Source organism: Spodoptera frugiperda, chromosome 27, assembly GCF_023101765.2.
Source record: "Spodoptera frugiperda isolate SF20-4 chromosome 27, AGI-APGP_CSIRO_Sfru_2.0, whole genome shotgun sequence".
In the NCBI taxonomy this organism is placed as follows: Eukaryota; Metazoa; Arthropoda; class Insecta; order Lepidoptera; family Noctuidae; genus Spodoptera; species Spodoptera frugiperda.
In genome coordinates, this window is record NC_064238.1 from 6,037,292 (window position 1) to 6,052,670 (window position 15,379).

At 36.0% G+C, this 15,379-nt stretch overlaps 1 protein-coding gene across 5 annotated transcripts in view; it reads right to left on the minus strand.

The window, feature by feature from the left end:
- Positions 1-275: 275 nt before the first annotated feature.
- The window catches only part of LOC118263873 (insulin-like growth factor-binding protein complex acid labile subunit), a 31,715-nt gene continuing 16,611 nt past the window's right edge, over positions 276-15,379 (minus strand). For 4 of the 5 annotated variants that reach the window (XM_035576075.2, XM_035576080.2, XM_035576077.2 and 1 more), the window contains exons 2-4: positions 6,599-6,692; positions 3,041-3,176; positions 276-1,480 (exon numbers count right to left, since the gene is read on the minus strand). In XM_035576075.2, the coding sequence (XP_035431968.1) occupies positions 422-1,480; positions 3,041-3,176; positions 6,599-6,621 (1,218 nt within the window). In that variant the 5' untranslated portion in view covers positions 6,622-6,692 and the 3' untranslated portion in view covers positions 276-421. Of the gene's footprint in view, positions 1,481-3,040; positions 3,177-6,598; positions 6,693-14,221; positions 14,313-15,379 lie in introns of those variants that run through there. The other variant, XM_035576078.2, reaches the window with a different exon arrangement.

Sequence of the window (15,379 nt, forward strand, 5' to 3'; positions counted from 1 at the left end):
TTAAGAACAACGGCGTTTGTGTGTCTTGAAGGCGGACAGCGGTCGGTGGCGGCGCCGCGCTCACCGCTCGACGCGCCCGACCGACGCGGAACATTACTCAGCCACTATCTGATGTCGTCTGCTAATTGACTAGAAATACAGATAAACGCTATTTTTACTCCGCCATAAATCTTCAAATACCTTTTCTGACTTTCAGATCAATCATTCTTAAGAAATCTCTGTCTAAAGTGTGAACAAACTGCACTGTATTTAGTAGGGACAAATAAAATAAGACATTTCGAAAGGCAAATTTTATTCATGGTCCAACGTATACACAATGAACGGACCCTTTCAATGTAAAATTTCGCATTATTTATGTTCACTCGCATATATTACAATATTTACAAATGGATACACTCACTTAATTGAACACCGAGGGCGGTTAACTACTCGCGAGAAAGACGAGCGTGGCAGCGGTGAGCGCCAGCTGAGGCGAGGAGAACGCGTCGCGCGGCCGAGCGCCGGCGCCGGCTGCGCGGGCGCGCGCGCTGCCGCCCGCCTCGCCGCGACATCCTGCACTCCCAGCACTCACGCTGCCCAGCGTGCGACCACGCACTTTTAATGGCGATATACAGAAATTCTCTTCAGGGAAGTCTGGCGTGAGAGCTAATGGATTTGAAAGTGGGTCCCGGCCGCACTCACATGGCACGTGGTTCCCGCGTATCACAATATTCTCAACTTCTAAAATTACCGCCTCCGGAGTCTCCAGCATGTGATTTCCAGTTAATTTAAATGTGGTTACACTGTTATTTTGTACCAAAGAAAGCTCTTCGATACCATCTATTTTATTATTGCAGATTTCCAGTGTATCGACGCGCTGTAAACCATCAAATGCACCGACCCGCACGATACCCAGATCAGACTCTCGAAGAGCGAGCCGTCCTACTCGCACCAGTCCACGAAAAGTATCGGACAGTACTGCTGGCAAATCCATGTATGCGAGTTCTAGTACCCCGACTCCTTCCAGCCCAGCAAAAGCTTGAGGCTCAATAGATCTTATACCCGATGGTAGTTCAATCTGCGCTACGTCGTTAAGCCCCGAGAAGGCATGCGCTAAAATACGTTTAATTGGATTATTTCGTAGGGAGATGAGCTTTATGAAATTAGTTCCTGCGAAAGCATATCCCTCAATTTGAGCTATTCTGTTATGTGTTAAGACGATAGAACTGATATTCTGTAGAGCGGCGAATGCAAATGCATCGACCGTGGCGAGCGGAGTATGCTGTATGTAGAGCTCGCGAAGCCGCGGAAGGCCCCGGAACGCAAACGGGCGGATGCGCGTGAGGTTGCAGGCGTCGAGCGCCAGGCGCCGCAGCTGCCGGAGGTGCGCGAAGGCGTCGGAGCGCAGCACGCGCAGGTCCGCGCGCGACAGCGACAGCTGCGTCACGCTGGCACTCAGCGCCGACGGCACGCCGCGCAGCGTGGCGCTGTTGCACACCACCTGCCACCAAACAGTTCGCGTTAGTAAACATTTCACGATGTAATCAATGTTATATCCTCCTCAAATATTTTCCAACACCGAGTCCGTGACAAATAACAATCCTACAAAAATGATTGAATTATCAGTTTCGCCGTGTCACGCCCTAAGCATTATTTCCACTGTTTGCTCGGTCAATACCGTTAATCCTTCCCGAAATATTGTCATCGATGCTCACAGGCCGAAGTCCATATTTTGATTGAATTGTTCCAACTTAAGCTTCGCACATAATCGACCAAAACAAATATCAATTTGATTCATCCCCGAAGGTACAATCATATAAAGCATCAATATCGAAGCTTCAATTCAATTTAGTAGGTGCGTACCAATTCAATTTACGTGTATTAGTGGCCTGTTTGTCCATCGAATCGATATAAATACGAGGCACGTCTCGTCATACATTCAATTATTTGATATTATTGATAATTAGCAGACAAAAATTTGAATTTATTGAATACTGGTGTTAGTTTAAAAAAAAGCAGATTGATGGGTAGGTTTTGTAGGACATAGTAGTGACTCTATCAAAGTAGAAACTAGGTCCAGATGAAACGTAGATAAAAACGTTAAGATTATCTTCGGAAAAGAAACCTAACAATTTATCCATTTCAGAAGCTGAGACAAGGGCGGATTTCAATCGTGAAGATTACAGTCTCTAATTTCAATTTAATCCAATAATTTAAGATTCCTTTGCCTTCAGCTATGTACCGTAAAATAGTATTAAATTCGGTGAACTGAACAACTGAGAAATTAGTTTGTAATGTGATTGGAAATTGTTGTAAGACTGAGATAGTAACACAGGGATGTCTTTTTGTTCACCGGTAACAAGATTATAAGTCCAAAGAAACTTAATTTACAAAGTAAGTTTGACATTTTATGATGGTTGATAAAATAGGAAGCAATTAGAGGATATTTTATATTTTCACTTTGCTCGAAAACTTTTTCGAGTTAACGGAGTTGTTCACGTAAAAATGCAAATGTATATTTCAAGGATTATCATAACTGAGTGCGAGCAGCAGATGGCCGAGCCACGGACTCGACGCTTAGAGTGGATCATTTTGGAACACCTTACTGTCTGAGTATGAGCCAAAATATATTCTTCACACGGTTATTTATGACATTTCGGAAAAACTTTTAATGTGTTTTTAGCTTGTGTGTAAATCAGTTGTTGATGTCTTTTGATGTACCATTGTGCGTTGTAATCACGTATATGACAATTTCATAATTAGGTATATTATAGTCATAATTTTTATACCACGTAATCATCTACAATTTACATGTTATACACAAAAAATAATCCTTATCTACCTTGATCCGGTATAAATAAATTCAACTGACCAACTGGGACCGATTTCTTTAATCAATTTGTTATGTTTGGTACCATTGCGGAAAAACGAAACACAAGACTTTTAGTAGAGAACATTTTTTAGAATTTCTCCAATACAATGTACAATAAGCACTTGCTAGTGATACTAACTAGTATATTTATAAACTACAATAAGAAATTACTTATATATATTTTTTTACCTGTGACTGTGACAGACAGATACAGTGCGTGGGGCAGGGCGGCGTGAGCGCAGGTGACAGAGAAGGCGTGTGCGCACGCCCGCCGCCGAACAGCGCGCCCCACGCCGTCGCCGTCAGCAACCACCGCAACACCCATCTACGACAAATTATTTAAATTAATATTCTTAGTAATTATTACTACAAAATACATTTTTGATTATAATATCATAGTCAGGGGCTATTGGAAACAAAAGATGATATGGCAGGTACCTATTGACTGTGAATTTTCTTTCAGAATTTACTCCCAGTGAGTAAGTACGCAGACGTGCTTACTTATGTTATAGGTGTTATATAACCTTATCGACAATATTCATTATCACTGAGAGTTTCGAATATTGGTACTTCCAATATACGTATATCTTAAAACTATCACAAAGTCGACCACTAGAACTAAGTACAAAAAGTTTGATCACACAAACATGATATAGTTATAACAGAATTTCTAAACATATTTCTTACAATTAGAAATAGGCATACCATCTATGATCAACAATCCCAATACCCGTACTAGGTAATATTCAATTCTGTAAAGGCTTAATACAAAACGGAGCAACACAAAACACATTTCGGAATATGTGCCGTACACAGTACACAGTTGTCACTGTTGTAAGCAGACACCGCAAAACAAACTTCCGTGAAATGTTGCTTCATTTTAACGTAACGCGTGGGGACGCGTGATTATTTGACTCCATGTAAATGTCGGAAATATTATCCTAATATCCAGCTCATTTGCGAAAGCAATCAGGTGCTGAGAGCGAGAGTCTGGGTATTCAACTGGGAATTGTGAGAATTTTACAAAATGTAATGTACCTACAAACATATTGACAGGTATGTCACGTTTTCGGTGGTTGTTTGAGCTTAAATATTGGTGCCAATATGAGGTACAAACTGGTTGTCTTTCTTTGAATAGTAATCTCAGTCGTATATATGACACTTTCAGCGATCTGCATTTTAAAGTAGGATTTAAACGTATATGTCAATTAGTTCTCCATTCTCTTAGTCGACTGGAGTATAAATGCCAGCGATCGAGGGTGACAGAAGCGTAAAATCATCTTAAATCCTCGTCAGCGGTATGGTGAGATCATCCCACAATCCAAATTGGATAGACGCGAACATACTCTCGCTGGCCAACAATGGCGATAGATTGGAAAGTGTTTGGGGGTTAAAAGCCACGTCTCCAAACGTGGGCTGTCAAAGGTTGGATGTATAAGTTATAACAGGTCGGATATATAGGCATGTTTCCTACTAGTCAAATTCAATAATTTTTTCGAAACGTCAAAAACGATATTTTCTATGAACTTTGTATGAAATACTCTATTATGACGTCATAAATTTTTGACGTCAAATAGCAAACTTATTTCTAGAAATTTTGCTAGAAAAAATCGAAAATTAAGTAGTTCATCAATTATCATCATTTATAAATGAGAGTGTGATTATTTTTGAATATTTTATTATATTGAAAAGTTGTAATAATTTATTTTCGACCCAGTCATCATCCCTATTGTCCTTAAGTATAGCAGTACAAAATTACATACTGCCCAATTTTAAGAAAAATAATCATGTACCACTCCGAGATTCAGGCAATTACGATAATACGACTAACAAATGGAAAAATGTCTAAAAATAAACTTATAATCAAATTCATATCATCAACTTTCAACCCCAAAAACTTGCTTTGGAAAACTTGTTCTATTTCTAATTAAACTGAGAAAAAGTTTGTACAGAATAAACGAACAACTCTAAAATACATGATTAGGTACATAAAAACGAGTAAATAGTTGTTTATAAAAGTTTTTCATTGGATTGTTAATAATTCTGTACATGTTTTATAAACTAACGTAATTAAAACATTCTAAAACAACTAACATGTATGTATAGTTAGTGTGTGTATGTATAGTTTAGTTGAAACTTAGTTTAATTTTTTCATCAATTAGAATAGGGATGATCACTGAGTATGAAAATTAAATTAAAACTGAAAACTATTTAGTTCGTCAGTCAGGTAATGAAAAAATATTAGACATATATTTTTTTAATTTGGTATATCAAATAACAACACTCAAATAAAACTAATCAAAGTTTAGGAGTGGGGGCAAATTTATTTTCATGGGAGCAAACACCTCATTTCTACGTATAAAATGTGCCTAGAACTGACGTCACACGATATTTCAAATCAATATATCTCCAAAAGTATTTGTTTCTGTAAGAAAATTAAAAATACGTAGCTAATGTATTGAAATAATCTACAACACGGACTTTAAATTAAAAATCAAATCCAGTCATAAATGCCATTATACATAAATAGCAATAGCTTTTTTACAAAAATCCGTTTTCTAAGTTGTCTATCACAATTCTATTCAAATGTCTCCGAGATCCACCTCGTCCCAGTTCCCAGTTATGAAACATGGACGTTACAAGCTTGTTGCTAGTTCAATATATTTGACTTTCGATAATGAATCTCAGCGCAACAGTTGTCCAACTTTACGATTAGGAGGTCCAAAGTTTGTATTCCAGTATCCAGTTAGTATTAACTCACAGCTTTAGTGTTAGTTATCTGTTAAATTGCTGTAAACATCTGAACTTAATAGGGGAACAAATGTATAGAAATTCAATCTGCAATATATTGAGCATGATGGATATACTTGAAATTATGGTAATTCCTGTTTAGAGCCGCTCGGTGAGGCAAACTATGGGTTGGCTTAAGCTGAACGGATATTTACCGGTTCACGTAATCGGTAGATTATTACTCAGGTAGATACAATAAAGTAAATCGATACACATGCACATAAATCCATCAAATCAACAAAATAACTATTAAAATACACATTTACCCTGTACATAAAACACACACAATATAGTTAGTTTTAATTCACACTAGATACCTAGTGCTAGCCTTTTCAAATATTACTCTAGCTCAAACACAGCGTCCGTATTTGTGAAATTTTTATAAAATTGAACTTTCCGTAAAAAGCTCGAGCATGTTTGTATAAATATGAAATACCAAAAAAATCGTGCGCAATGCGAACGTGTAGCCATTTCGAAATAACAGAATCAACATCCAACATTTCCAGGTGTTATTGTTACAATTGCCTACCTTTATTCGTTAATTTTAATCGAATGAAAACAACGTCGCATTGGTAGCGGGTCCAGAGGTAGATATACTCCCAGCTTTGATGTAGCAAAGCAACCTTAAGTTACTCGTACAAAAACATTGACTTTCATTAAGATCAAGTATTACTATTCGTAATTTAATTAAATAATTAAAGATGGAATACATTTATAAACAATGTGGGTGTTGAGACTTTTACACTAATTACTTTAAGGACTTGAATGACATTTAGTTAAATATTGTAATGTTCTAGGAACACGATTAAATATGTATCTAACGACTTTTGTGTTAGTATTTTCCAAGTCCAATTTTACGTTTTGTTAAATTTTACTTTCAAATATGTATGACCATTTCCTCATTACTTAGTCATCATAGTTAGTACAAGCATTTAAATAGAAAATGTAATTGTTTACCTGAGTCTGAGAGCCGGGGCCATGGGCGGACGCAGGCGGGACGCCCCGCCCGCCGCGCGCCCTCACCGGTGCTCCCCCATCACACTACAAATGCCTGTCAACAAATAATTAAATAGTTACTTCATCTACTTCCGTATACCTACTTACTAATCGCATTACTACGTCCGCAAATTAATCCACTATGACCCCTTGTACGGCTTGCTCTACCTGAACGTAATTTTAAAATGGAATATGTTTTTTTGTTAGTCTTTACGTAGCCTGACCTTTGAGAAATAAAAAAGTAAAGTTACTACTTTTCTTAGTAATCTCCGAGGAAACAACAGATCTAATTAACCTTTAAATATTCTAGAAGAACATATATTTACTGAGCAGTATTAGGCGCAGTTACACATAGTACATTAGGCTGATGGTGTATAGAGATAATCTCTTAGTTGCCACTTACGATACCACGAAAAGAAACGTAGCGGCCATTTTCAGGCAGCGGCACACCTCGTAAATTATGATGCCTCATGTTTTTCGTAAAGGAGCGCTCTTTCAACTACACGAACGTGAAATCCGTTGTTTGCACTAAAACCTCGGTTTGCAATAACAACTTGGATTAAATATTGCCTCTGTACATAATTACTAACAACTTGTTTACTCTTTCTTTTGCGCAGTTTGTAAACAGTTTCCCCCAGTTAACTTTTACAAGTTGCGAGGAATAATAAGCCTCTAATGACTCTGTTTTTATTTACAGTCGTTTATTTAATGCATTTGTGTAGTGAATATTGTCTTCGGAATTGTAACTTAAAATGCAGGATGTTTTAAAGACTATTTTTGATGACAAGAAGAAAACTAAAGAAGTCCATACTTGCAAATAAAAAGCATACGATTCGATAAAATATATTGTCAGCCAGTGTTTTACGTAGTGAAAGAAAACTGCGCACATTCAAAATTCAATTATACTTAAACGGAAATTGAAAATGTCGAGATGATGGGGCCGCTGTCGTATCGCGAACCTGCTCCTCTTCAGCGAAGTTTTCGACTCATAACTAGTTTCTGGTGTAGACTTATGTGACATGTTACATGACAACTGTGGACTAACATGTCTTTATTAAATATCGCAAATTAAATCTTCTTTAATTAATAATATCAACTTAATTGAACTTATGTCCACGAAAGCGGTTTCGATCTCCCGAACAAAGACGCTCGCTGTACAAAAATAAATTGATGGTCCTACATTTGTAACGAAAAACAAGCTTAATGTTACATTACACTGACTTCAATGTGTACGCCACACACACTCGGTATGAATATTACGGAATATTTACCGGGGAAAGTTAATCCATGACTTGTGTTGCGTATGTGTGTAAGCCTGTTTGTGCCGCGTCGTGTGCCTACGTAGATACAATACGGCAGTTGGTATTCGTTTTTCAGAAACATAACGAACTGTATTAAATTGCTCATACTACAATTTCGTAAAAGCCAGACAGCACGCCACGCCTTGTTGGGCTTTTGTCACATTTTCACTTTAAAACCTAGGCTGGATTTAAACGAATGGTAAAAACTATTGTATTTTGTACGAATCAGAAAAACAAAGCTCGGTTTTTATTAAAAATGTAATTAAAAGAATCAAAACGTCCCACAGCTTCGTCATGTGAAACGTTCGCTTGCTGAATACTCTCAAATAAAATAAGAGCAAACATTTACCACGAATAAAATACAAAGCGTTACTTTCCGGAGTGTAGTCGAAATAAAGCGGTGGGAACATTGAAAGACCTACGATAAAGGCTTACACGTGATGACACACGTCTGAAGAGGTTCCTTGTAATACGAAATGCTTTGAATAATGTACATGTTGCATGCCAAAAACTTAAAATTGTACGAATACGTTTTGCGCTTCTTGTGGAGATTTCTTGCAAAGAATAGTCCCCCGGAGCGCCATTACCCCGCCCAAGGAAGACGCATACGCTTTTAAACTTAAACCACGCTTAAATTGCTCTCAAAACAAATTATATTTTTTGCAGAATACACAGGAGAATAGAACATCGCTACTAATCATGCAGCAGAAAGCAATTTAAGATATGAAATATAAAGTTTCTTAGGTACCTATAAATAAAGAGTCGTATTAAAACGTGTAGGAAAATAGCTGGGGAAAGATTATATAGAAATATGTTACTTTAAATAGCTTAACTTTATTTGTGACTCCGCTTGAAATGGAGCTAGAGAAAATTATTTTAAGGAGCTATATACTTTTAATGGCAATTTTGTATGATACGATATAAATAACGGTGGCATTAATATTTAACTATTTTCTCAAACTATCACGTAAGATTTCTTATGTATTTTTCTAGGTAAAGTGACTGTTAGTTTAACATTAACATAAATCAAGAGGGCTATCCCCCGGCGGCCATGTTTTTATTTGACCGTCACCTGGGAACTAAAACAATGATTTCGTTTTCTTTCATTTTATCGGCTTGTCGACCCGGCCGAAATCATGTTTTTCTTAGTGATCTTTTTATCACTCTCGGTTATTTGATGTCGGTATAACTTATGAAGTTTACTTTGGTTTAGCGGTTACACTGTTAAAGCTGGAGTCCTGACACGACTGCTCGATTAAACATAATTTTATTAACACAGAGAATTTGATTGTATGACTATGTTAATTGCTTTAGCATAACAATTATTAGATATGAAACAGGTGGGGAAATCTTTAAAAGTTACTAAGAATCTTGGTAACTTTTAAGATTTTTAATCTTAGTCTAAGATTTTGAGGGGACAAACCAGGGAGTGTGGAAATATATATCTAGATTTCTATGTATCTATAAAGTTAGTCTCTTACATACTACAATTATTTATTAGTCCTGTAAAAATAAGTGCCAAAAAGTAATAACTTTAAAACTTAAATTCTTTACTATATTCCTGCTTTCTTTACTATATTTTACAAACTATAATTCGTTTTTATAGACGTATTTATCCAGTTTATTGCGTGATAACGTGTTCACGGGATTTTAAAATGTATATAAAATAAAAATGGCTGTCATAATGTGAAACGCAACTTCTAGGTAAAGTGTGAAAACGACATAACTTTACTATTTAATCAATTCGGTAGTTAGGGACTAGATACCTCGATAATTCTCAGATAATAAGTGCGATTAATAATTATAAATCTCGGCCTAGTATTCAAGTATATCCCTGGTGGCTTCAGCAAAACGTTATTGAGTTATTTGATCGAGATATTTTCAGAAATTGTTTGAAGTCTGCTAACATATCTACGTCTTACCAATTAATCAATTATTATTATCGGTCTATTAATAAACTAGCAAAAACGTTATATAAATATACGGTAAACTTCTGAGATCTGCCAGTCCTATCCCGTTTTAGTAATTCAAAGGTACTGGGTTTTTATAAAGAGTATGATCAAAAAATCCCAACCAACACAATTGTTTAACAAAACTATACCCTAACACGTCAGTTTGTAACATTGACGTATCAATTAACCTTTTGTGCCGTACAATGGAACCTACTAATTGAAAATGTTGTTATAGTATTAACTAAAACCTGTCACACGCAAGTCCGATTGATTCCCAATACAATTTGCTTTGAAATTTAGTGAAGCAAATATTTGATGTTCGATATATCTTACTAAATTTTCTGTCTGCCTGTGTATTGGACAAGTTTAATTGGTTCCGGGCAGACGATCAATCATAGCGATGGCGGGTCATGTCGTCGCATCCTAGAGTGGACGCCATGATATGTGGACAACTAGCTCTTCCTCAACAACCAATAAATATTCGCATCGCTTTGAAACTTCCAAAAACAGTAAAAATACCATGGAACGTTGCAAAAATCCCTTTGAACTAAGTAACTAATTGTATAAATAGGTGTGTTTGTGACAACATAATATTCGTACGGACTTCAAAGTAAAAAGGAAATATAAGCGGATCCAACATTAAATGAATGTACGTATAATGTATTAAAGGCTTTTGGATACGGTCACAGGTTTGTAAACAAAGGGAAGACCGTCTAATAATGTCGATATCGATAGACGGACCACATGAAACAGTCTGTTGTATGTTATAATACAAACATAAATTTTAGACTTCATTAATCACATTTAACAATATTTAATACTTATCTAGTCTAGACTAATAAATCAGATTGGAGTATCTGTTTGTAATATTGAAATAACCGTTTTTTACTACAAGCATGTGAATATACGACATACGATACGCATGTATTGTAAAAAAATTGATTTAAATATAGGTACACTTAATCAGAGAGACAGACATAAAAGTTTTGTATGTCTGTGTCTCTGTTAGTTCCGGCTAATCTCTGAAATGGCTGGATCGATTTTGACGGGACTTTTTTGCAGGGCTACTTTTATCTTAGAAAAAATATTTTAGTTTAGAAAAAAATAAAAATCTGTCAGAAGTCTTTATTCTACGCGGACAAAGTCGCGGGCAACAGCTAGTAGACTAACGTAGATTCCAATATTCGAAATACATTTTTCAATCACTGGATTGTGGTCGAATCGGAAAAATAATCATCGGCAAGGACTTCTGAGAACAATTCTTAGATTGTTTTAAGTTTTAGTACTAGTGGACCAGTCTGAAAACCTGCGGACAATAAACTAATATTCTGAGAACCCTAGTACAAAGCAAATGTGAATACAATATATTTTTTCTCCTCCTTCCAACACGAGGCGTTAATAAAAATGTTTGGTCCAAAATTATCAAATACAACCTTCAAAAAGCATTCAGTAATTGATATCTGTCATTTAAGAAAACAAACTGAATAATTTATAAGCAGATACTTACTGAGTACTTAATTTTCTCACGAAAATGACGTCCAGTGAAAAATTAGATTAAATATTTCCATCACTTTTTGTAAATTAAGAAAATTTTCTTTAAGCTCATTCAATGTCGGCTCAGTTTACGCTTTAAAAGAAATTGAGGTCTAAAATAGTGAGGTCTTAGGTACCAAGATATCAGTTACGAAACAAAAACAATTAGTAAACAATACCTCTATTGTCCCGAAAAACATTATTATAGTCGTTAATTATTCAAAAATCTCTCTCCTCTAATTTATTGGAAAATTAGTTAGAAGATGAGAAAATACCTTACATTTCGTAGTAGTAGGATTTAATAGACTACATTTTCGGTACTCTGTTAAATATTTTAAAGAATACTAGCATAATATCTTGCAACTAGAAAAAAGGGGTAGGCATAGATATAGGTTATCTAGTCAGAGAGTGGTCATAGTTACTTACAACAACTTACGGCCAGTTGCATTGACTTCTAATAACCTATCTATTTCCAGATTTGTTTAATAGACATACAGTTTCGACTCATTTTTTTATATTATAATATGATAATAGTAAGGTATCATGGGTTCGATTTCTAAGTCAGTCATAATTTGGTGCGAAGGCTCACCCCTATTTCTATATGAAATCCAAAATTATGAAAATAAGTTAGTATAATTAATAAACATCTCTACATAACCCTGTAAGGATTAAAAGACATACCTATACAGTTAAGTATAAAATAAAATACATAAAAATTAACCCAAGTACAGTAAGAATTTAAAACAAATATTCCGTAAAAGCAAATCTCATTAACATAGAGTTGGCACAAAAATGCAACACAAAAGTTTAATTAGATGTCAAGCGAAGCAACATTGTTTCTGCTTCTTTCGTGTTTATTTAGTACCTGGCATGACAATGTTAGCCAGTGTTCCATTGACGGTTATTTATGGCCGCAGCTATTAACAATTCTGCGGTATCTAAAGGTACCATGATGATAGCCATTTAACATTCCGCCTGACAAGGCTGTAGACACTACAATACCTAGTGTCCAACTCCCAGTCCTTTCGGCATTATTAGATAATCAATCAAACACGTAATAGGTTTGAAATAATTAACAGCAAAAAATAAATGTGTTTAAGGATTGAAATATCTGCATAAAATTAATAACGAAGTTAATTATAAATGCAAGAGAATTAAAAATTCCAACTCTACAATTGTCCCAGAGCCACGTTAATTCCAACGTAAAATTGATAACAATGCGACACTCTAAATTAAATTCTAAGACTAGACGTCTAATTAACGTATTCAGAACTTTATACATTAGAAAATTTATATCATTAGAACTTAAGTCCTAATACATAAGTAAATTAATGTTAATTATTTTAAGTAACAAAATTTATTCATCTTCAAAAAGTTTAGAAGAATTTGCTTTATTAAATCTTTTGTATATTGCGAAGATCACGGGAGAAATACGAAGGTTCCACACAGACACACAATTTGGAAACTTGACAAAGTTCGGTTGTGTTGTGCCCACTTTGTAATTTACGAGTTTAGTATTACGACAATGTCTCAAATTGCTTCGTAATTTGTAATCGTCTCGTTGGTCTGCGAGTATTCTTAGAGAACGCCATGAAGATTGGGTTGTAACTTGTAGATTTCGAGATAACACAACTCGGCGCACAAATAACAATGAATAAGTTACTTGTTACAGATAACCTGGAACAGGTCTGAACAATAGTTTCATATAAATATCTCCTGACAGCCTCATTTCTTGCGCTTGAATACTTTTCGGGTACGTATTCTGTTTCGCGTCAATACAATGAAATGAAACCTTTGAATATTAAGTTTGAAATATGTACTCAATATTCTGAGTACAGCGTTTAATGTTTACATGTGTGTTCTCATGAACACTCAGACGTACACAATAACCTCTCCGTAACCTACATCGTTAAACCTTCGACAATTCAGTCGTAATTCTACTAATAAACATTCCATTTATTGTAACACTAATTACCTGGTACAAAACAAGAGCAATTATCTGTAAAACGTACGACGGAAACAATTTACACGTTAAACAATATGACGTAGAAATAAATGTAACAAAGGTAAAATTGGGTAAAATTGTTTTCGTTAACTGGTGTCGGGAACCGCGGAATGTTTTCCATTATCCCAAGATAAACGAGATGGTACATGTTGACACATATAATCTTATACAAGATGAGTATAAGATTACATGTGTCAGCTAATAATACCCTGGCCTACAACACACAACTTGCCAAAATGTTACTCGAAAAATAAATAAAACAAATCACACTTTCGCAATACGTTAGAATAATGTTTGAAACGTGTTCACAACCCTGATACGGATCTTTATGATTTGTTTGCCTAAATACATAGCGATCGGCTTGAAATAAAACAATGTCTTGTTATCTATTGAAGGCTGAATTTATTGAAATCGTGAAATTAATTTTATTAAAGGTAGTTTTGACAAGTATTATTTATCACACAATCCATGTTGTATTTAGTTTTTAAAGGTATTAAAAATGTCTACTATTGTTCGTATTCACGCACAATAAGAATTCTAATGGGACCATGACTATGTATTATTAAGCATAGCTTCATTATAATTAAATTAAAATACTCTCACATTTGCTGCCACTTCATAAATAGCTTCGTTTAAAAATGTAACAAAGGTAAAGGCACCATTGGCACTTAAAAAAATAAAGTTGTGGCAGTATAAAAATATTTTTCATAAAACGTTACGAAACTTGACACTTTACGCCTCTCTATGTATACGATGCTCGTAATTCTTATGTGAGAGTGTGCGTGAAACTTACGTATGCGGTATGAAGAACAGCAACGTATGGCAGCGGTGTGGCGCGGCCGAGCACGACTGAGGCGCGGGAGACGAGCGGTGCGGGAGCGGCCTTACGACGTATTGTCGCGAACACAACACAAATCTTCCCCAAGGCGTAGTTTCCCACCTCGGGCTCGCGCCTCGCTAACCGACCGGCTCCCCATTATCATTCAGGCTCGAAAAGCTTTTAAAACATTCTTAATTTTATTGGACTTCAAAATTCTGAAGCTGTAATTTCCGAAAAAAACCTGATTCCATGTACAATCAGACGCAACATTTTCGCGCATATATTTTAGTTGTTTTGTAAATTTTAACATCATTCTAAATTGTAGTACTAATTAAATAATTAGAAGAGAAAGAGCACATTGGGAACTGTTGCCGGCAACTAGTTTGTACCGTGGTCACCAACTTAGTTGTCAAAGTCCACAAAGTAGGATTTCCTGTTACTAACTGTTGTTTTAAGTCCCTAAGTGGGTTAGTTGTTGCCAGTCTATTTCATCACAAATACGACAAAATTAAATTGGAAATGGCACGTGACTGCGGGTGTCGGCACGGGCATCTGCTCTCGTATGTACCTTGCTGTCTCTTTAACAAAATATTTACCGGCGAGGGGCCAGCCGGCAGCCGGCAGGATACTAAAAGAGTTTCGACAGGGACATAGTTATGACACGAATAACTGATGGACGGCGTCCTCCTCTCATCACTTGATTAACATTCAGAGTAGCTCGCGACTCGCAGCTCGGCATTCTTGTAACAATACCCGAGCACAAAATAAAAGCTTTGCACGTTCACTCGCTGAAAGGCGGACTTCCCCAACTTACGTCATTCCAGTTTCCCGTAGTTGTAGAACTTTATCGAAAACAAAACACTGCTACCTATTGTCAATTGCAAAGGCTTTCATACATACTTTTCAACCATTTTTAACAGTGGAACGAGTTATTTATCAGATTTTTGAACAAAGTTGGAGTGAAATCAGATTTATTGCACGGAAACCTCGTCCTTGTGGGAGCTTGAAGCGTTGGGGATGCATCAACTTGTTTCAAGACACTAAGTTATCTTGCATTCTGAAGGAAAATACGAGGCGGAAAACGGAATGTCGGCCGGCTACACACAGCGAAGGAATAACCCTTTCTTTTTT